This window comes from Mugil cephalus, chromosome 1 (assembly GCF_022458985.1).
Source record: "Mugil cephalus isolate CIBA_MC_2020 chromosome 1, CIBA_Mcephalus_1.1, whole genome shotgun sequence".
NCBI classification, from domain to species: domain Eukaryota; kingdom Metazoa; phylum Chordata; class Actinopteri; order Mugiliformes; family Mugilidae; genus Mugil; species Mugil cephalus.
Window position 1 is genome coordinate 10152857 of NC_061770.1, and position 21124 is coordinate 10173980.

Sequence of the window (21124 nt, forward strand, 5' to 3'; positions counted from 1 at the left end):
AATCATTATGGTATTACTCCTTCTTTAAACAATGGGGAGGTTGAAAGATGGCTTATGCTAGCTTACGGTATGTACTCTGTAAACCTGCCACCAGCAAGAAGCACTGCTAGATTCTGTTGGATTATATAATACTGCAAATTCATTCACCTCGACCTACATCATTTGTGTCTTAGAAATGACTTAGGATAGCATGCCATGGTTTCATACTTCCCAGAGAATGATCCTCACTGACCTGAAAATGTGTTGGATGAACAGGCAAAACTCTGATGTTCATAGTTCACAGGCAGTGAATGGTGACCCATATGCGGCTTATCAGGTTGTTTCTCTGCGGCCAAACGTAAGGATTGAGATTTATTTATCTTTTTGTAAAATTTCTCATCGGGACGTTTGTTACACAAATTCATGTTCTAGTGAGGATGAAATAATATAATGTGGATCCCCTGACTTTTAATCCAGAGCCATCATCAGCACATAAACTGAATCTGTCCAGTACTTTGGTTTGAGATTAACCCTTTAAAGCCTGAACGTATCGCTGGTGAAACGTTAAAGCGCGCAGTATTTGAATTACTATGTGCATTCACGGCATTTTACTAATAACTCACAGTGGTTTGCTGTATTGACGAAATTCAAAGTGTGGCTGAACACTATGACATTGTACTTTTGTCTGGAAGACCTTCGTGACATCTCAAGGGTTTAACTAACTTCGTTTTCACCAACGAATTCCTCCAAACAACTCTCCCTTCCCAGGTCCTGGATTAGAGCTAATCAGCAAATGTTGAGGTTAGCGATTAGCTCAAAGCTTTTTAAAGTGGAAATGAATAGAATCCCTGCCGATTGAATGGCGTATTAATCCACTACTCACTTCAGCTCTGTTGTATATGTTTTTTTTTGTGTTGTTGATGACTGCCACTGGAACATGTGGACAAAGCACGAATGTGTAGCACCTACTATATTCCACCAGGCCTCTGTATATTTATAGCGTTCAGCTACCCAGGGAAGCCCCAGCCACAGCCTCCCTGCGCGAGGAGGACGGCCGAGCTGACAGCGTCCCCGACGGTGTCGCCCTCACAGTTAGTGCAGTGAACAGTGTGAACACGGTGGTCGCGCCATGATTTGATTTTCTGCAGGCAGAGCTGGAAACTCGCCTAGGCCTGTAAATAAGGCTGCACGCTATTTTTGCACATTGTCACGTATCCCCCTCGACTAATCTTCTTAGTGTTTTCGTGGGAAGGCTGGCTTTCTTTAAAGCCTGCCGTATACCAGAGTGGGAATTTGTCTTCCCATTGAGTCTAAATGATGGATTTACCGGATGGAGTCATCCGCCGAGATTTGGAATTGTGATGTAGACACTTTGGGGTTCGTGTGGGCACCCTTACCTTGTGAGGAGCCTGAATTATTGATGCCCTGTTATGAATAAATCAAAAACATGAATGCAGTGTGGATGCTCTGGCCCTGGTCGTGGTCGGGGGTTGATGGCGTCATGTGACTGAGTGGGCGCGGTGCGTCCTGCTTCTTCCCCCTCTCGGCACACTCCAGGACCAGAGCGCCAGAGGTTTTTTAGCGTGCCGGTCTCTCTGCATCAGCATCAAAGCGAGATTGCCATGCCATGCTCGCCTGTGTGTAAATGGGTGTGTGCCCCCCTCCTCCTCCTCCTCCTCCTCCTCCTTCTTCTCATCCCTCATCCCTCAGTTTGAGCCTGTGAGCTGGCTCCGCCGAGGAGAGGAAGAGGTGGGATGTCGTCATAGCAACGGTGTCACGGTTTGTTGCCTACGGTCGCGGAGAGTGACCCAGTGGAGAGGCGCTGTGTTTGCGCGGCGTAAGCCAAGTAAGAGGTGTGGAGAGGGTTTCTGGCGGCTGATGGAGGAGCCGCAGCTTCAGACGTCTCCTTCGCGAGCGCTCAAGGAATCGGCCTGACTGGTCCCGGGAGCCAGCCAGTATAATGTTTATTCATTATTCCCACATGCTCCCTCTCCTGCAGGGTAGCGCTAACCACAGGATGTGACCTGTGCTGACCTCACCACCTGGTCAAAAAGCTTTCTTGCATGCTGGGAGAATATCAAGTAAAAAAAAAAAAAAAAAAAAAAAACATTTTAGACTCTGGAGCTAAAACTGTTGAGTTTAGAAACAGGAAATGAATTAGTAACTATTTTGACTCTGCATCTGGTGACTACATTCAACATCCAATAACATGACAATTATAAGTTGGCTCTGTATTTTATATACACCCGTCAGGCATAACATTACGACCACTTAACATCGACCATCTTGTGACAATTCAGTGTTATGCTGGGAAACCTGGCGATCGTGTGGATGTTACATAGACATGTAGCACCCGCCTAGACCAGCCCAGGCACCCACGCAGCTCATAGCAAGGACCCTCCTTGATGATGACATCCGTCCACATCAAATTGCAGTGCAGATTCAGAACTGCTTTGGAGTCACAAGGGAGACCTACACAATATTAGGCAGGTGGACATAATGTTATGCCTGATCGGTTTGTCCATGCCTTTAACACTTGAAAGCATTTCAAGTATTTGGAAAATGACACCGATTCCCCTTCCCTGTTTTCTAACATCATATAGTTCAAGCCATTAATAAGTAATGAAAATAATCTCTAGTTGCGTCCCTTTTCAATACATTTCCAAGTAAAGTGTTACAGCTAGGTTTAGCTAAATTTGTCCTTTTGCATCGTCTCATTCATTACGTTTGAATGTGTTGGTGCGGTTTTCTCTTACCACTTGTGCAAACAATCATTGTGCTGACAAGGTCTGCAACTTCCAGAGTTTCTTAATCTGATCTATTCCGACTGCACGAGTAATGACGGCGGCGGCGAGAGCCCACAGCTTTCACACAGAGGTTTCATACGCGGGATAAAACTTTGCAGATGATGTACCGCCTTGAATTTTAAAAGGCCACTCTCAGACCAAGAAGCCGTGGACCCTGATTGTATTTTCTATTTAATCACTGTCATCGTATAATTCTCTTATCTGACTCCTGGGCTTCGTGATTGTCGGTATTTCAAAATTCTGAAAATGAATACTCGATATAAAAACCCACATTTGGTCTTTTTGTTGAAAACGATTGTGTATATATTACACCCAGATGAGATATGAGCATTAGTCTTCACAGACTCAAATCACGCTACTTCCTACCCAGTCTTCCTATATGGGTCATGTCTAACGCAGCATACGTTGATGCGTTCCAAGCTCATGTGCGGTATCTCTGAAGGCTGACGTAGGGAAAAGTTTCTGATGGCAGCAGCAGAAGTCATTTTTCATACGCGGCCACTTCATTATCAAGCATAGCGGAGTTTCCTCTCCTTCCTCCAGGCGTGGCACTCGCAGCCTGACAGCCGGCTCGTTCGTCCCCTCTGTCCAGATCTCGCCTTATCAACGCATCACACTCCTTCCCCTTTACCTTCTGCCCCCTGCTCGTCCTCCGGAGCTCAACTCTATTTGGCCGAGTAGTTTATTTTTTGTAGCCCTTTGTAGCCGTAGTAGGATCTGTCTTTTTTTTTTTTTTTTTGCATCGTCATGCATTCACATTCGCAAATTTTGTGCGCGTGTGGGTTTTCTTCTGTGTCGAAAGCAGCTGAAGCAATTAGTCACCGGAGGAGGAGAGTGCAGAGATAGTATCCACTCTTAGATCTAAAAGCCTTTTAAATGATGTAGTCATGTTTGGATAGTGTGTCCCATTTCATCAAGGGGAATATGAAGGGTGGGGGGGGGGGTCTCTCCTGTTAGAGGGAGGAAAAAAAGTTCACTGCACGAGGAATTACAATCCACGGCAGGAAGCCAGTTAGACATTAATCTCGTTACAGAACTGCAGGGCCTGTTTACTCTGGAATGTGTGACACATAAAGATTCGTTATTAGAGTCAGACTTCACATTATTACAACTGTGTGTTTAATCACCAGAACATTTGATTTGTTTGATTTCATGACTAATCTGTCTATTTTTCTGTTTTAATAAACAGACAGGAAATGGCTAAAACAAAACTGGAAAGTTTCACTCCCATTGCTCTCATTATTTCCCAGAGAAAAGGTGGACGTGAGATTCGATTCTCAGTTCTGTTTGATCAACAGTCCTCAGATAAAAGGCCGTGAATGCACAGATTTGTTTGTGTCACAATGGACCCGCAGTGAGCATGGGCAGGCCCTTGGCATGCTGGCAGGAACAGCTGCTCACCCCTCCCCTCCGCCACCGCCCACCTCTACTACTACTACCACTACCAGCGGCCAGGCTGACGTAAGCGCTGCCTCGCTCCGCCGGCAGCCAGGCAGCGCGTCACGTGACAGAGGTCACTAGTCGAACCGCGTTACCGTCTCCCAGCCTCAGGTTGTGGGAGTCATAACATCATCTTCCTCCCGCTGTCACTCCTTTTCCCCCGTTACACATCAGGATGTTATGCAGCATGAAAACACAATGGTGTATAATGTCCAGATGTTTGTGGTTAGTTCGGGGGTTTATCACTCGGCAGCAGACAGTGATGGCGATGTTAATCTCCTCTTGTCTGACATGCGCCGAGGTCTAAATCAGGATGTGCGGGTTTTATGCTGTCTGCAGCTCAGTGGTAAAGACAGGATTTTCATATGAACTTGCACTGTCCAGGAAGTCTTAGCCGCGCCGTATGAATTCTAATCTCTTCCCCAGCAAGGCTGCTAAGTCATTGCTGCCATTTTGCGTAATAGCCTTCAGAGCTCCGTCCTGTTGGTACATGATTGTTCGATTGCTCACGTGGCCTGCTAGTACAGAGGAGATAAGGCCGATCCCGGTCCTTAAAGAGCGAAATGTCACGCCGCAAACCCACTGAGTCCTTCTTATGCAACAGCGTGAAAGTGTTTGGACGAAAATTGCAAACAAACTCAGTGTAACAGTGTTTTCAGATGGGATATCTCTGCTGCAGGGCAATCAGTCGGCTAAAATTAGTCTCAAAGCAGGTTACCCATTTTTACTTCCCCTTATTCAGTGTTTACTCATTTACAATTGTTTTTAATGACATGAATCCTGCTGTTGGTGTTTTTTCTCTTGCATGTGAATTTGGCAGAAACGGCGACATAGATTGAGTTATAAATGAATGTTTTTCTAGTTGCGGCTTGTATTCACAAACCATGGCATGGTGAATAAAGCGGATCTAGTGCATCCAAGCAGCACATCACTGAAGGACATCTGCAGTTTTCCTGTAAACACACAGGACTGTACACCAAACAGACCTAACGTTATGACCACCTTTCTAAGAATGCGTGGCTCTCCTTTGTGCCTCTGGGGGGGGGGGCCTCTGTGGATCGTCCCACAGATACTTGATCAGTTTGTGATCTAGTGAATTTGGAGGCCAGGTCAACACCTCGTGATGTTCTTCCTGTATTTTGAGTTGTTCCTTAACAGTTTTTGTGTCTGTGTCAGGTTGCATCAAAGAGTGTCATTGTTATGGGGGGGGGGGGGGGGTGTCTGGTCTGGTCTAGGTGGGTGGAGGTAACATTCACAACATGAATACCAGGTCTAAAAGTTCCCAGCATAACACTGAATTGATATTGCGGTCACGATACCACATACACGACTTGCCCGTTAATTACGTTCTCTAGTGAAAACCAATGTATTCTAAAATAACACTAAATCCACCTTGATAATGTTCAGTTTATGCTGAAACTGCATCAGAAAGGTGGTGGTTAAACGGTATGATCATTTTGGAGGATGGAGTTTGTCACCACTGTGTACCAAATGTGGCAGCTACAACAAGTCCAGTCTCACAAGTCACTCATATATGAGGCGGTTGTGGAAGGAAAGCGTTTCTTAAGGCGACGACGTCGTTTGAGCCTTTTAGAGACGGTGCTCCCGTCTGTTACATGGTGCCGAAGGTGGTCAGGGGTATCCATAGCAGCACAAACCGCAACCTCATATTTTGCAAACACTTCAATCAGCGCTGGGCTATTTTAAACCTTCATGAAGACAGGAGTTAGCGCAGGACTGTTACATTAGAATGCATTAGGTTTCACTAGTGTACCTAATGAGCTGGCAAGTAAATGCAAATGGCAATGATGACAGATGAACCACAGCTTAATTATCCTCCTGGTTTTTAACCAGTGGGATGAACCTAAATGCCAATAGACGCGTTAGTTTAAAGCGGCGGAGGTCTCACTGGACCCTGGACTCCGAGGCCTCGGTGTGAGTCTTAACCCTGCTGACATGGAAGGAGGCAACGCTCGGTGTCTCATTGCTGCTCGTTTCCTGTAAGTGACTCAATACGATCAGATGCTTGCTAACACGTTTCTTCAGTGTGCTAACTACCAGACTGGCGGGTGAGACATTTGGTGTTAACATGACCGTAAGCTGTGATGCCTCCTGCTTGCTCACTTGTTCTCATGTTAAATATCGTCAGGCAAAGCTTCGCTTTTCAGTAGTGCTCAGTAATTCCTTGTGGATGCCTGTAAGTCATATGCTAGGGGTGCCCGGATAGCTGCAAGGTTTGTTGCATGTTATACCCCCTCACTCTGTGTGAATTTCCAGTGACGTAAAAGTACCAACTAAAGCCAAGAATAACGCCAATAAAACACTGTGTCAGGAAGATGATCAAGGTTGTTGACTGCATATTTGAGGAACTGAGTCATGGCTGTGTAATGACTTTGTGTATATTTGCAGACTGAATCATTTTAAGGTCTCGGGGTGAGTTTCTCTAAAACGTTGTGACAGATGCTGGATGCTGCATCACAGATAAATGACGGCGATCTGGCCACGTCTGAGCGCACGTGCGAGTCTGTTTTGAGCCAGTGCGAAAGCACCCAGGCAGCGGAAAAGCTGTGGTCAGTCTGGTTTATTTCCAAGAACGAAGGCTATTTTACATCTGTTTTGTTCAGTGTAGCTTGCACAATAAAGTTTTTTGTCTTCCCGTCAGCCTGCCTCTCTGCCCCCTCTTTTGATAGGCAGGTGTCGTTTTGTTCCCCCCTGGGCTCCGCCTCCTCTCTCTGTGCTCAAGCTGTGACCTGCTTTGCCAGTACGGCACAATACTGAGCCTTAAACCCTTCCTCATCACAATGAAGGGAGATACCTTCCCCATCTGGTGCCAGGTCCCTGGGACACCTGTCTGAAACCGCCCCCGTTGCCCCCTCCGTGTGACGTCTTGTCTTCTGCGGTACAGCTGGCACGCTCCTCTGGGAGTCACCCAAACTGGCATCATGCGCGTCCATGTGGGGCACTTCTCACGCCAGCTGTCGGGCCTTTGTAGGTGCCTGTGTGCGCCTGGAATGACCGACTCTCCGAGCATGTGCTTCCTCAATAGCTGGAATTTTCTGCCACACCCATCTGCACGCAGTATTTCAATGGAGCCCGAGAGCTGTGGGGCAATACAGATCTTTATCTAACATTGTCAACAGTCGGCATGTTTGGATTTCAAGAACACTTGAGGAAGGGTTGAGAACGATTGTAATGCTCACTGTTGTTGATTTTCAGTTTAATAATGCCCCCCTGATTCCATGATTTAAAAAAAAAAAAAAAAAAAAAAAAAAAAAATGGAGCACAGTGTAGTCTTATGACCATCCACGTTATTATCTCTGTGTTTTGGGCTGCTCAGCTCCGTCAGTTAAGGTCCGCCCCCTGCTGGCCGATCATGGTAGAGATCATCCACGGTGCCCGAGGGTCATTGATGTTGTTGCTGCATGGGAGCTGTTAGATCCAACAAGTGCCACTTACTGAGTTTATGTTGTAATTACTGCTTTTAATTGCTGTTTAATAAGCTCGTCCGTAAGCTCTCTTCACTGTGATGCCGAGTTTTGAAAACACTGCTGTATTTTAGTTACAGTCCATCTTGAATAGGGTGATCGTGTTTCCATCACTGGCTAGTCCTAAGGAGTCATCCCTCTTATTATTTAATTAATTAGCTCAGCTAATTTCCAAACTAACACAGTATTCTTTAGTTCCACCTTCTTTTGTATACACCGATCAGCCACAACTTTATGACCACTGACAAGAGAAGTCAATAACTTCTTGTGAAAATACAGTGTTCTGCTGGGAACCATTTAAATCTGGCATTAATGTTGATGTTACCCAGACATGTACCACCCACCTAGACCAGGAGGATGGAGCCTGACATAGACACGCACACACAAACTATTCAGGAACTACTCACAAAACATGTTGACCTGGCTTCAAATTTCACTAGATCCCAAACTGATCCAGTATCTGTGGGATGATCCATAGAGGCCCCTCCCCTCAATCCATAGGATTCAAAGACCCCCACTAACAACATCCTGTTAGCAGACACCGCATGATGCCCTCATGAGGCCGTAGTCCATTCTCTGATGAGTCATAGCTGTTTTGGAGGCACAAGTGAGACCTACACAATATTAGGAAGGTGGTCATAATGTTATGCCGTATAGGTGTATATATATATATATGTGTATATAATGGTAATCTCAGTGTACACGACCAGCTACGGTTTATGACTCCGCAACAGTATCATGCAGCCTTTGTCCGCTGGCGCCTGTGTGTTCGTGCGCTACACTCGTCTCTCCCTCCCAGTTGTTTCTAAGCCCATAAACTATGGTGCCCTATAGTGAGTGAGTAACCAGAGTGCGCCCTGACCTCTTGTCAACGTGACCCATGACTTTGCTTATTCTCCAGCCGCCTCCGCACCCCGCACCCTGATGCACTGTCCTCATTAGCCCATGCATCTTTGCCAGTCCCAACCCCTCCCTCCTCAGGCCGTCCTCAGGCCTCGCTACGTTCTTCATCACTATTAGAGTCTTTTCACGACGTTGTAATTTCCTAATGTGGCGGGCTCTGCTCTCTGATTAGTTTCTCTTCCCTGTGACTCCGCTGAGTCATGATGCATCCAACTGCATCTTTTCCGTTCTCTTTCATTTCTTAATTTACCACCTGTTTCTATCTCCTTATCTTAAGCTGCCTCTCACTGGTCTGTTTGCCCCCTCCCTCCCTCCCTCCCTCCCTCCCCCCTCAACAGAACAATGACAACGAGACACCTCTGCACTGTGCTGCCCAGTACGGCCATTCCGGGGTGGTGCGGCTGCTGCTGGAGGAACTGACCGATCCCACGATGAGGAACAACAAGTTTGAGACCCCTCTGGACCTGGCTGCGCTGTACGGCCGCCTGGAGGTGGTGAAGCTGCTGCTCAGCGCCCACCCCAACCTGCTCAGCTGCAACACCAAGAAGCACACACCCCTGCACCTGGCCTCGAGGAACGGCCACCTGAATGTGGTGGAGGTGTTACTGGACGCTGGCATGGACATCAACTATGAGGTGTGTTTCTCTCTCTCTCTCTCTCTCTCTCTCTCTCTCTCTCTCGTGTGCTTCTGAATACGCACAAGTGTGTGAACTTAAACACTTCGGCCCGCGAGCGTAGCTTAATATGCTGTCGTGGGCCAGATCATGTTGGGTTAGTTAATCTGCTCTTGCAGCACTTCCTCTCCCAACTTCCTACAAAAGCTGAGAGATTAAATGTAAAACTCTTAAGCCCTCAGTTTGCAAGGGAACTGATGTGGTATCAATGCAGAGCTGGCCTTGCTCCCCCTGGTGGGCCCCAGAGCCTTGAGCTCTGACTCTGCATCTCACACTGTGCCACCCATCTGGAGACACTCGGCTCGTTCCTCTGAATCGAGGATGTGGAATCAATTCGGCGTCCTTCAGGCTCTGCATCCTGCAGGTTTCAATTAGCACGGCCCTGTGAGCGGCAGAATGGCCCGCTTTGATTCCTCAACCACATAATTGTCAGTAAAGATGTGAACCGAATGGTGGGCATAAATCTGGTTGTTGCCATGCACTGTTTGTCTTATTGAAGTGCGGGTGCTGGAAAACGTCTTATTCCTCTGGCGACTGTGGAAGCGAATACGCACGAGCTTTAAATTTCATAAAACCGACTGTCTCTTTGTCTGTTTTTGCGTGTGGTTTCTTTATTCTGCTCAGACGGAGAAGGGCAGCGCTCTCCATGAAGCAGCCCTGTTTGGGAAGACGGATGTGGTGCAGAAGCTTCTCAGCGCAGGTCAGACCTCAAGGCCACACAAGCAACCTTTAATTCACACTTAGCTCTGAATCACAACAACAACACCAACAAAAAAAAAACACTTTAACCACCGTCCCTGTTGTGGTTATCAGGTATCGACGTGAACATCCTCGACCAGAAGGGCCTGACAGCGCTGCACATCGTCAAGGACATGCCGTCCCAGAAAAGCAGAGAGATCGCTGCTCTCATCCTCGGTAAAAGGACAAATGTGCAAACGGAGACCTATTTTTGATTTTGATGTCAGGTTTGAGAGCTGTGACACAATCTCCTGTTTGTTGCAGGTCACATGACTGGAAAACCCCCCGAAATTGACCTGCCCCCTCCACCAATTCCCCCACCTCACGAGAGCCCCAGTCCAAGAAAAAAGGGTGAGTGACTGTATCCTTAGGTAAAAAAAAAAAAAAAACTGTGGGTGCACTATTAGCAGTAAGTGGTATAAACAAGGAGCAGGAAAATGTAATTTGTGATTTGTATTAATTTGACCTGATTTACAGGAGAACTGGAGAGGGTGAGTCAGTTAATCTCGGGGCTGGCCCCGGGGCCTGAGGAAGAGAGCCCCTACGAGGCGTTGTTTGAAGCCACTTCTTGCCACTCTCTGGACAGCCTCACCAGTGGAAAGTCCTCTGACAGAGACTCTGGGCGGCCTGATAGCGAAGCTGGCAAGGTCAGCGGCGGTTGAACTGAAACACACCATCGCACATAAACACGTAACGACACTGAGACCCAGAGATGGTCACAAATATTTGTGGGGGACAACTGCACAACTCCCACTAGAGGGAGGTAGTGGTCCTCTCTGCATATAACGGGGCCACAAAACAAAAAATCGACAGTATTTCTGTTCTCATGGTACAGAGGGGCGTTGCGTTTTCTAAATGCTGATCTTACAGTACTGACTACTGATTAGTAAATGTATATCATGTCCTTGGTCATTTACAGAAAGATCGCCTGGTGCACCCGTCGCATCCCGGTCCCGGTCATGAAGAGGAGGTGAGCTCAGAGGTGAGGAACTTTGGAGTCGTAAAGCCAGGATAAACATTCACCATCTAACACCACAGATTTACACAAGCTCTAATTTTAGCCGTTCACAAATGGTCACGGCAGAAAGACTTTAGCCTTTAAAAGTGATCTGCTCTGAAAGGCTGAGCGCCGCTTGTTAGTGCAGTGTCACAGTGTTGGCCAGTGATTATCTATCACTGAAAATACCAGTTTGGTTTTAGCTCCAAGTGTCGCCACAGCTGCACTTTTAAGGGCTGCTGCTTAATTCAAACAACTTGGTAATAAATATTCAACTGAGAGCGGCGGGGGGTGCAGGCCGCGGGGGCGCGAAGGGAGAAGTGAAGTGGAAAAGGAGTGAATGTGGAGAACCTGTTTCCTCTAAACTGTGTGACCATAGAGGATCCAGTGTAAAGGGCGTTTTCTGCTACTCCCTTTTCCTCTGTGCCTCAGCTTTCTCCTTACCCTGCTCTCTGTTCTCTCTATTTGCAGGCTCTGTATACAAGTAGCAGTATTGATGAGAGAGGAGAGCCGGCGGAGGAGGAGGAGGATCACACATATGAATTGTTGGTGACGGCACAAACCAAACACCCCCCACCCAGCCAGGAGTCCCAGTCCCATAAAGGTAATGGTGTTCTTGAAGTATGTGCTTTTGTCTTAGTTTATATATTTTAAAACATAGGTCTTCAAAAGGGGATCCGCAACCCCTAGGGTAATTCAGGGGGGTTGCAAAATCTTTGGTTGATTAACATGACTCCAACATATTTTAGATGGAGGTAGAAGACATTATCTTTCAGTCAGCACTTCACTCACTCGCATCCGATACAGGAGCTGTCTCAACAGCTTTTCACACGGCAGCGCCAGTCCAGTCGAGACCTGTCAATATAAGCCTCCTGTACACAGTAGGACCCACCCCTGTTACTGCTGAGTCAATCACGAGGCCCGATATTACACGCTGACTCAGATTCCCTGCAACCGGCCAAGAGCCTATTCAGTCCCCATGTGAAATCAAAGCTTGAATTTGTCAATTATTTTCTTTATTTCAGGTTCGTTTATGCTTAGGCCAGTTGCACAGCCACCCTACTGTTGCACATATTTGAAATGAAAAAAAAAGTATATTTGAATATATGTATTATTTTAATAGCTTAATATTGAACGCAAAATGATAATAATGATCTGTATTTATAAATAGCACTACATTGAGTGTAATATAGAACACATACAGTAGGTAGGGGGTCCCTACTTAATGTCTCCATCAGTTTGGGGTCCTTGGCCTGAAAAAAGTTGATGACGTCTGTTTTTAAAGACATCTCTGTGTAATCTCACATCTCATTTTGGACTATTTGCATACCAGTGATTCTTTTTTTCTGGTGAAGTACGGTCATTCTCTGCTACTTTCTGAATGCATTCACATCCTGATCAGCAGCCTACACAACCCTCCCCTAAACATCAGCGGACCCTCCTCAGCTGTGGCCGGTGACTGGCACCGCATGTAATTGGATTGAATTGGATTAGATTAGGAGGCCATTTCGATCCCTGGCTGTTGATGTAGATGTTTTAAAACCATCCCCTCGGGATCTTCCTGCCTGTTGGGCCTCTCTAGCGCTATTAGAAAACGTTACTCAGCTGAAGGGTTGGAGTGTAATCGCTGGTGCCATCATGCCTCCCGTTGCCCGGATAAACGATGGCGTTTGAATGAAGGAGCCGTTGGGCAGAAACGTTAAATGATTCGTTTTTCATCCGCTTTAAAACTGCTTTGTCATGTCTGCATACTCATTGCTGTTTAAAAGGCAGGGAGATTAATCGGAAGTCAGGAGTCTGACGCGTGGGGCGACGGTGTCTACATGCATAATATATGACTGCATTATACGTCACTTTCACATTCTCAGCACAATATCTCTCCTGACAGTCGGAAGTTGGAGTGGGCTTTCTGTTGCTCTAAATGGAGCGTGATAATCCCTCACCTGTCCTAACTATAATATTTTCTCTATCCTTAGACGAGAATACCAATGCACAGTCTTCCAACAGTGTCCTACCTCAGGTACGTGTCACAGTCTTCTTTTCACTGTACTTATGTCTTTATATCTGCATCAAATGTTATTGAATTCAAATGAAAAAACACATGAATGGAGCTTTGACGGTGTCCTAGCTGCACCCTGAATTGCACATCTGCAGCCTCTGCGGCCTCTTCACAGTTAGTGGTTGAGTCATTCGTGAGGAGAAGGTCATCGTAGCTGTATGCATTTCTATTTTTTATTGCTCTCACCTGTGTACAGCTCATGTCTTTTATCTGGGTTCATCTGCGTGTTAGCCTACAACTTTCCCAGCCAAGTCATGCATCGCATTGTGAATTAAAACATTCATTAGCCCACTTTGTTAATTGGTTCATGGAACAACGCGAGTAAGATTTTCTGGTTACACAGGAAATGTTTATGTTTTGGTTGGCAGCTGCTTTTAAATTCAACTTCTTTCCTCTTTCCGTCCCACTTCAGCGTAAACCCTCTGTCCCCAATGACCTCAGAGCTGCAAATAAGACGAAAGACAGCCTGCACCCCCCCGGCCGGGTCGCCCCGCGGGCACCTGAAGGTGAGTAAGATCACCGTCCTCCACTTTTAGTTACCTAATAAGGTACGCCACCTGCTGCTGGTAATGCTGTGAGGGTCAGGGAAGTTGGACGGGACACGCCAGACTTGAAAAGCACCAGCCAAGCATCTCAATGAAACAGGAGAAATGTATTTGAGTTTGATGCATGCGAGATGGGCCGGCTCAGATTAGCGCTGCCAGGGAATGCGTGATTGGCATTCTCAGGCAGCAGAGCCGATTTGGCTCGTCTGGAGCAGGCTGATTGACATTCTTTGGCAAGTAGGCCAGTTTCATTGCCAATATGAAACTGAATTCTTGATCAGATTGTGACATTCCTATCACGGATCCACATCCCGGCTTAAAGCTGGATATGCCACGTCATCCAGTCAAGCACGGAGCAGAGATGAGGAGCATAGTTTTTTTTTTTTTCTGCTGACACACATACAGATTCATTGAATGAATAGGTTTCAGGATCATGTTTGCTATATGAGCTGCTGGAAGAACATGGATAGACATGTTGAGTTGAGGGTTGCGCCTTAACTCGAGTGGCTGCCATTTATCTTCTCACACTTTGGAAATGAGCACTGCATCGGGTCAGACATTAGCTGGCTGTGTTAAGGATCCGTGTATGTTTTGGTCATTGGAATTTCCGTCCAGAAAAGAATTAGAAAACAAAAGGAGACTGAAAACAACAAATAAGTGGTTATTTGATTTTCATTTTAAAATTCAAAAATTCAAATTGAAATTCATGGCCTTTTTCTTTCTCAGGGTCCTGAATGCATAAACAAAACTTTAACAACTATTTTCTCCTTTTAAAAACAAGGGGGGTTCTGTGTAACGGGAGTTGGATGGACATGAATCAGTTTGTTGTTTTTCGAAACAATGAAAGAGTCTCAGTGAAGAGGACATGACTGCAGAAAAACTAAAGCTAAATACTAATAGTTAGGAATAGATAGCTACTAGTTAACATTGTTATAATACGCAGGCAGAGATCATGACCATAGGACAAGCTTTGTTTTGTCAAAAATCACATCAGAGTAAGGTTCCAAACACATTTTAGCCAGGGCTAGGAAAACCACATAGAAATCATATATTTGGGCGCTTGCCATGAACACAGCACCATCCTCATACGTGCAAAATATTTTTTAAAAACAGGCACTTTTCTGTTTCTGTCTTCTAACGATTTAATTTTTTATTTTTTAGAAACAGAAAATGAAAATAGACCGTTTTTTGTTTTTTTTTTAAGTTTTGTTTATCCCTTCTTGACCCTGATAAAGAAATTTCACCTGGCTTTCAATTTTAATTTTTGAATTTTAAAATGAAAATCTAATGACCACGTACAAAAACAAAGACCCAGTATTTGGCATTTTTTAATCATTCACCAGTTATAAATATTGTATTGGAGCAATGAAACAAGAAACGAAGACGAGCAGCCACAGTGAGCTGTTAGATGAAGAGCTACACTCCTCCAGCTTCTCAGTGAGGTAACCAACTCAACTCACTTCACCTCATCTTTGTGCTCACGGATTTGTGCCATTTCACAGCATAAGTTCAGATCACAGTCGGCTCACAGAACGGGCAAAAGGTCACTTCAAAAGATGACTTCCCTATTGAATCTGAAAATAGTTTTGCCGCTTCCAGAATCGTGCTACCAGTAAAACTAAACCACGTTTACGGTTATTCCCCCCACACAGGAACTTTTTTGACCTGCTGGTGCTAAAATGGAAAGACGTGCAAATATTTTTTGTTTTTGCAGAGAATGTGATTTTATTTCAAACCCTTACTGATAAAAAAAGAAGAGGATGCACTTTCAGCATCTGTTTGTGTACATTTAGTATTTCTGTGGAGTCATTGCTTCTCTTGGAGTTGATACATAACCCCCTGTGAACAGCTTGATGCTCAGATGGTCAGCATAATGAGTTTCTGCATCAATCTACTGTTATTTTATTTATTTTCAGGAGCAGCACTCGTGTGTGTGGAACATACTTTACCACAAGAATCAGTGACTCAGGTTTGATATTTACCGTTAAAGGATAGAGCTCCCTTTCCCGTCTTTGATGATCTTCAAGTTATAAATATTTTTTTTAAAGCCACAAAAAGCCACGAGATTGGTTCCCTATGCACTAAAATACCCTCTGGGCTCCTTTTAGTCGGATAAATTCTTGTGCGCTACACAGACTTGGCTCCCTGGCTGAGCCCCAACGCTCAGTTCCGTTCACGTGGATTTGATTTTCATTCTGACCAAGATGGTCTGTGATCTGCTTTCTTCCCCCCTCGCGTTGACAGCCAGGGATCTGAACCACGGCACGCTCTGTGGCAGGTGGAGGATGTGTGCACGGTCAGCGATATTATATGTTTATTACGTGTCACGCTATAGTCCTGTTCTCAGCAGGAATCTAGCGTTTCCCAACAGATCCGCGCTGCTGTGTGGTGTTTTATGTGGTTTCCAAAGGATATTTCTCACAGCATCCCGTCCCTCTCCACGGATAACAGTGAAAACGTGCGTCAGTTGTACACGGTTGTGAGTATCGATGTTGAGGAGGGACACCGGCAGGGTACAGTTTCTGTTTGTAATTTAGTATTCTACTACTAAATCGTTTCTGCAGAAATGTGCACCTATCAGGCATAACATTATGACCACCCTCCTAATATTGTGCAGATCTCCCTTGTCCCTCAGTTTTGGCTCAGTTCAGCTCAGTCAATTTAATTCAAGGGGAGTCTGTGGACATTCCCACAGATACTTGACCAGTAGTGAATTTGGAGGTTTCTAAACCGTTTTGTGCCTGTGTCTGGCTGCATCCTGCAACTTTTCCTGTCACCGGTCATAATGTTGTGGCCGATTAGTGTATAGACTAGTTATTTTAAAGTCTTTCACAAGAGGGACTGCAGCAGATGTAGATGAGATGAAACACAAAACACCTGTTTGGCATGAAAGAGCACACATAATAACCTCCACATGTTCCGCTTTTCACAAAATACATGAAAAACCATCCTTTTCGACCGCGTCATGGTTCTCAGTCTTCATGCCCGACATTACATCGCGCCCATTGTCCGCGTCCTGTTATGCGCACGTGTAGGGCGTCGATTGTGATAACGCAACGGCGATCGTCTCCCATTGACCGCCACTGTCGATGGATGTATCCGTTTACGCGCTTTACTGTAAACGTCCATCCGGTTCCTTATTGCAGCAAATGACCCCGAGTTAAAAATGTACAGTCGTTATTTTTTTCTTTTTTTTCTTTCCACGGACAGAACATGAATTGACTTTGGACCAATGTAGGTGCTGTAGTGACGGCCAGCGCTGGCGAAACCAAACATGACCTCACCGGTGAGACGCGGTTGCCAAATGAAATACACATCCCACATATGCGACGACCTCGCACATCTGCGAGAGCTGCAACAACACCGGAATGAGTCTGCGCGCGTTTGCTTTTTTTTTTTTGGGGTAGAGCTGTGTGAACGGTGGTCTGTGTAAGGGTTAACTCCGTGTGAGACTGTTGGAACCGCACTGATGCGCTCATAGGGCGTTCACACTCCCCTAGCTGCCAGGGGGAGGGTGTGTGTTTGGCTGTGATCTTGACATGTGTGCGCAATACACTCACTCACCCCTCACAACACACACAAACTCCTCCACACGCACTTCTCCTATGTGTCCAAGTGCTCAGCCGCTTTCGAAAAAAGGGAGTTCAGGGTGTTCACTCCCTCGCTGCAAATGGTCCCTGAAACGGTAACGAGATAATCTGGTGGACCCTGTGCCCGCTCTCGCTCTTGATGTTTCCCGTTCTTTATGTGTTGCATGTCTTTCGCCGAGGACGAACAAAGTGTTGCGACAGGTCGCTACTTTCCTGCGGTGTCACTGCCCCAGATTCCCTGTCACCAAACACCCCTGACCCTGTCACCCTGTCAGAGACCGTCCGTGCACACGCACACACACACACACACAAGCACACACAGCCCACATAGACGCGCACAGCCACACGCACACACCCTTGCAGCATGTGTCACAGGACTAATTATCAGGAGTCTGGCTGCTGGAGGATAGGGTGATTCAAATTTCCATTCCTGAGCCACCATTAGGGTCTAGAATTAGAAGGCGGAAAACACAGAGGGCTGCTGGTTACGAGGCAGACAACAGCCGCGCAAAAAGAAGATGACTGCAGGACCGGGCACGGGCTAGTGTTTTGTTTCGTTTCAGACGACTAAGGCATAGATGACAACAGGCGCGTCTCAAGCCCAGGCAGACTTGATTGTGGGAAAGAGGCTTAGGTGGCAGTAATTCCTCTGAGAGAGGGAGAAGGACAGTCTAATTGTTTTTAATTGCCGTTCGGTCTCATTAAGGAGCCGCGTTGATTGGAGAAGGCAGTCGGCGTAGCTCTCCCTCCTCTTGGTGAGTTCTGTTACTTATTTCCTGTCGTATCTTCTGATGCGTCTGTGACTCGTGTGCGCGTTTGCATGGAAGTTGAGTCAGTAACTTGGGGGGTGGTGGGGGGGATTTCTTGGTCTTGGTCTTGTTTTGGGAAACCTGACAGGCGAGCGTGCCTGTGAAGGGAGGTTACGCACAGAGATGACTCCATGTTACAAAATCCCAGCAGCCAGACACCAGCAGATAGACGTCAGACTGTTGCAAGCTGGCTTTGGAATTCATTTCATTTCTCTGGCCAACATACGCCTTCTCTCCGCTTCATCTCTCTCGCTCTTTTTCTCTTCTCCGTCACTGCTGGTAGGAAACAATTACAGATCTGTTTCAAGGCTTGTGTGGGTGGTTTCTTATTAGCCCTGTTCCAAGGATCTGCCCCCTTCAGTTGGAAGTCCACTTTCCAGCCCTCGCAAACTCCGCTCTTCCTCCGCTGACTTTCCCCGATCTGTTTCTTTTGTTGTTTTTTTTTGTCTAGATAACTCCCAGCTCAGCCTGGAACAGGGAGCAGGTGTTCCCGAGCAGTTCACCGGCCTCCTGCACGGATCCTCTCCCGTCTTCGACTGTCGCGAGGAGCCCTTCAGGATTCCAGGTGCTCCGCCGCCCAGCCAGGGCCAGACCGAACCGAGGAAATCCGCCAAAGTCAAGGAGGAAGTAGCAGCAGCCGCGCCGCCACCTAGCCGTCCCGGTATGGCCGCCGTCCTGCCAGACTGCGACCCCAAGGCAATTTATGCCACTGTGAACAAGGAGCCCAGGGACTCCACGGCCGGGGCAGCGCCCGCCGTTAGGATGCGCCCCCCCGGGGACCTGAAGTTAGCACGCAGCCTCTCCAAGTCTGACTCGGACTTGCTTATATCGCCTCCTGGCGAGGAGGAAGGGGGACTGGGGAACCGCAGCGAGTCGGTTTCTAACTGTAGCACTGGCAAGAAGAGGCTTGAGAAATCTCCCTCTTTCACCTCAGAATGGGACGAGGTAAGTGACACAAAAGAACAAAGTGAGTGTACCTTAATGTGCTTCAGATTTCATTTGCAATTTACGCAGCTGTAGTGTAGAGTAGAGGCTGTTACAGACTCACCGTGAGGCTTCGGCTCAGCTTAAAGGTACATTACAATGTTTTAAATGCAGAATGTAAAAGCAGTCAGATAAAACTCAAAGAAAACTTGCTATCATGTAGGATTATATAAAAATATTTAAAGATAAAATGTAGAAAAGACTGTTAATAGTCCTTGCTTATGCTTATGCTTCTCTCTTACATGTGTCACCTGTATTCAGTAACCCATTATACACCTGGGACACAGTTTGTCCACATGTTAACACTCTCACTTCATCAGCAGGTCTAACATTATGTCAGTTGTTTCGTTGTGTATGTCTGTTGTGCGCACTGCCCGTTTTTTTTTTTTCTCCCCCACAAAGCCTCGCTTGTTAAACCTTTATGTCAGCATGTGTTTTTGCCACAAGACATTTTCCCACAACAGAGACTGAATGAAAACCTCAGTATCTAACGCAAACAGCACAACCGACTGCAGCTACAACAAGGTCTCTGTTCGTGCTCTGTCATCTCAAAGCCCAGTTGTTGTCCTGAGGGGAACACTGTGCAATTTTAGCTCCGGCTTGTTTCGAACACAAGCCTTCAGCAAACACAGTGACTGGTGGAAAATGTGTTTGTGCAAGTTTTTTTTTTTTGCAACTTGTCTTACCGAAATGGTTTCATTACCCCGCCTCATAATATTTATTTGGCCCAAAACTTTATTTTTTTGTACTTCTTCAGCCCTGTCCCACGTTTGTTATCGCAATGTATATCCATGACTGAATTTCTATCCTCCATCCATTCAGCACTTTTAAGGCTTTGTCTGGGACACAGATAAAGAGCCGAGTAGATCCAGAGTGAAGGGAGATTAGAGGAGACAAGAAAATGGGGATAAAAGGACAGAGAGGCTGAAAGAATAAGAAAAGAGACGGAGATTTAGAGAGAACTTGGGAGCGGCAGATCTGTCTCCTTTCAGCTCTTCGCTCCGCCACTTGTTTAAGCTTCAGTTCGAGGCGTGAGTCTCTGTAGAAACCCACCCTGTGACACAAACACAAAACACACATGTATTTGTTAGGAAAAACAAAATTCCTTCTTTGTTTAAGTATTTTTATATTAAGTTCTGTACTTTTTTTTACACCTTATATTAATCTAAACAAATAATTAAGAAAAGCTACCTTTATATGACCCTGAGCAGATAACACAGAGCCCTCTCTATACTCACGCTCTATTTTCCTACTACAATCATCTCATTATTAGCAGGATTAAAGATTTCCTTTAAGCTCCTCACTCAAGTTTTAGCGTAAGCTCCACATTGGTGTTGCAACCGTTTCCTCTCGTATTGTTCCCGTCCTGCCCCGTTTCGGATAAACGCGCTTTCCCGTTACACCGGCAGCACTCAGAGCGCAGCCCAAGTCCGAGAGCTTGCACGTTGCAATTCACGACGCCTGACCCATCCGGAGCAAATCATGGGCTCGGGTAGCATTAATGCTTTCACTCCCCGCAGCGAGGAGATCGTATTGCCGCCCAGTGTTCGCTTACATGACCCCATCGGAACAAATGCAGGGAGATTAGACGGTTTCAGGTCGATATCTGGACGGCTGTGGACCGGGGAAGGGCGGGAGTTTGTGCGCAGGTGGTTAGGAGTATGTTGCCAAGTTAGACGGTTGTGTGCTGAGATTTTAGGAGTGTTGTTTTTTACCAGTTCAATCTATTCAGCGCCGCACAGCTAAAATTAAATCATTCATCACTGTTGTAGCATTGTCACATTCTGCCAGATACATAAACTGCCAGATGTTGCGTTGCCGCGGTTCGCCGGTGACAGTCATGTGTCGCCCCGGAGCGAGGGCGCTGTAGTTGAGGAGAAGGTCTTCGAGGCGTGCTGCTTACGCACGACTGCAAACTGACCTGATGTTTGTTTGCTCGGTCTGAAAATAATCCAACGTCAACACTTCCATCTTTAGTCGCTTACAAATGGAAAGGGGGGATCAGCGCGAGGCCTTTTACCAGAAGCATGACAACGATTGCAACTATTCTGTAGGAGAATCCCCGCTCCTCGGCAGCCCTCGTCCAGCCTTGTTTACCGGCAGTTTAATCCCGT

At 46.4% G+C, this 21124-nt stretch overlaps 1 protein-coding gene across 9 annotated transcripts in view; it reads left to right on the forward strand.

The window, feature by feature from the left end:
- The window catches only part of LOC125014996 (ankyrin repeat and SAM domain-containing protein 1A-like), a 62086-nt gene that overhangs the window by 13446 nt on the left and 27516 nt on the right, over positions 1-21124 (forward strand). For all 9 annotated transcript variants that reach the window (XM_047596601.1, XM_047596609.1, XM_047596629.1 and 6 more), the window contains 10 exons: positions 8953-9249; positions 9913-9988; positions 10102-10203; positions 10291-10377; positions 10504-10673; positions 10946-11008; positions 11495-11627; positions 13000-13043; positions 13495-13588; positions 18478-18971. In XM_047596601.1, the coding sequence (XP_047452557.1) occupies positions 8953-9249; positions 9913-9988; positions 10102-10203; positions 10291-10377; positions 10504-10673; positions 10946-11008; positions 11495-11627; positions 13000-13043; positions 13495-13588; positions 18478-18971 (1560 nt within the window). The remainder of the gene's footprint in view (positions 1-8952; positions 9250-9912; positions 9989-10101; positions 10204-10290; positions 10378-10503; positions 10674-10945; positions 11009-11494; positions 11628-12999; positions 13044-13494; positions 13589-18477; positions 18972-21124) is intronic.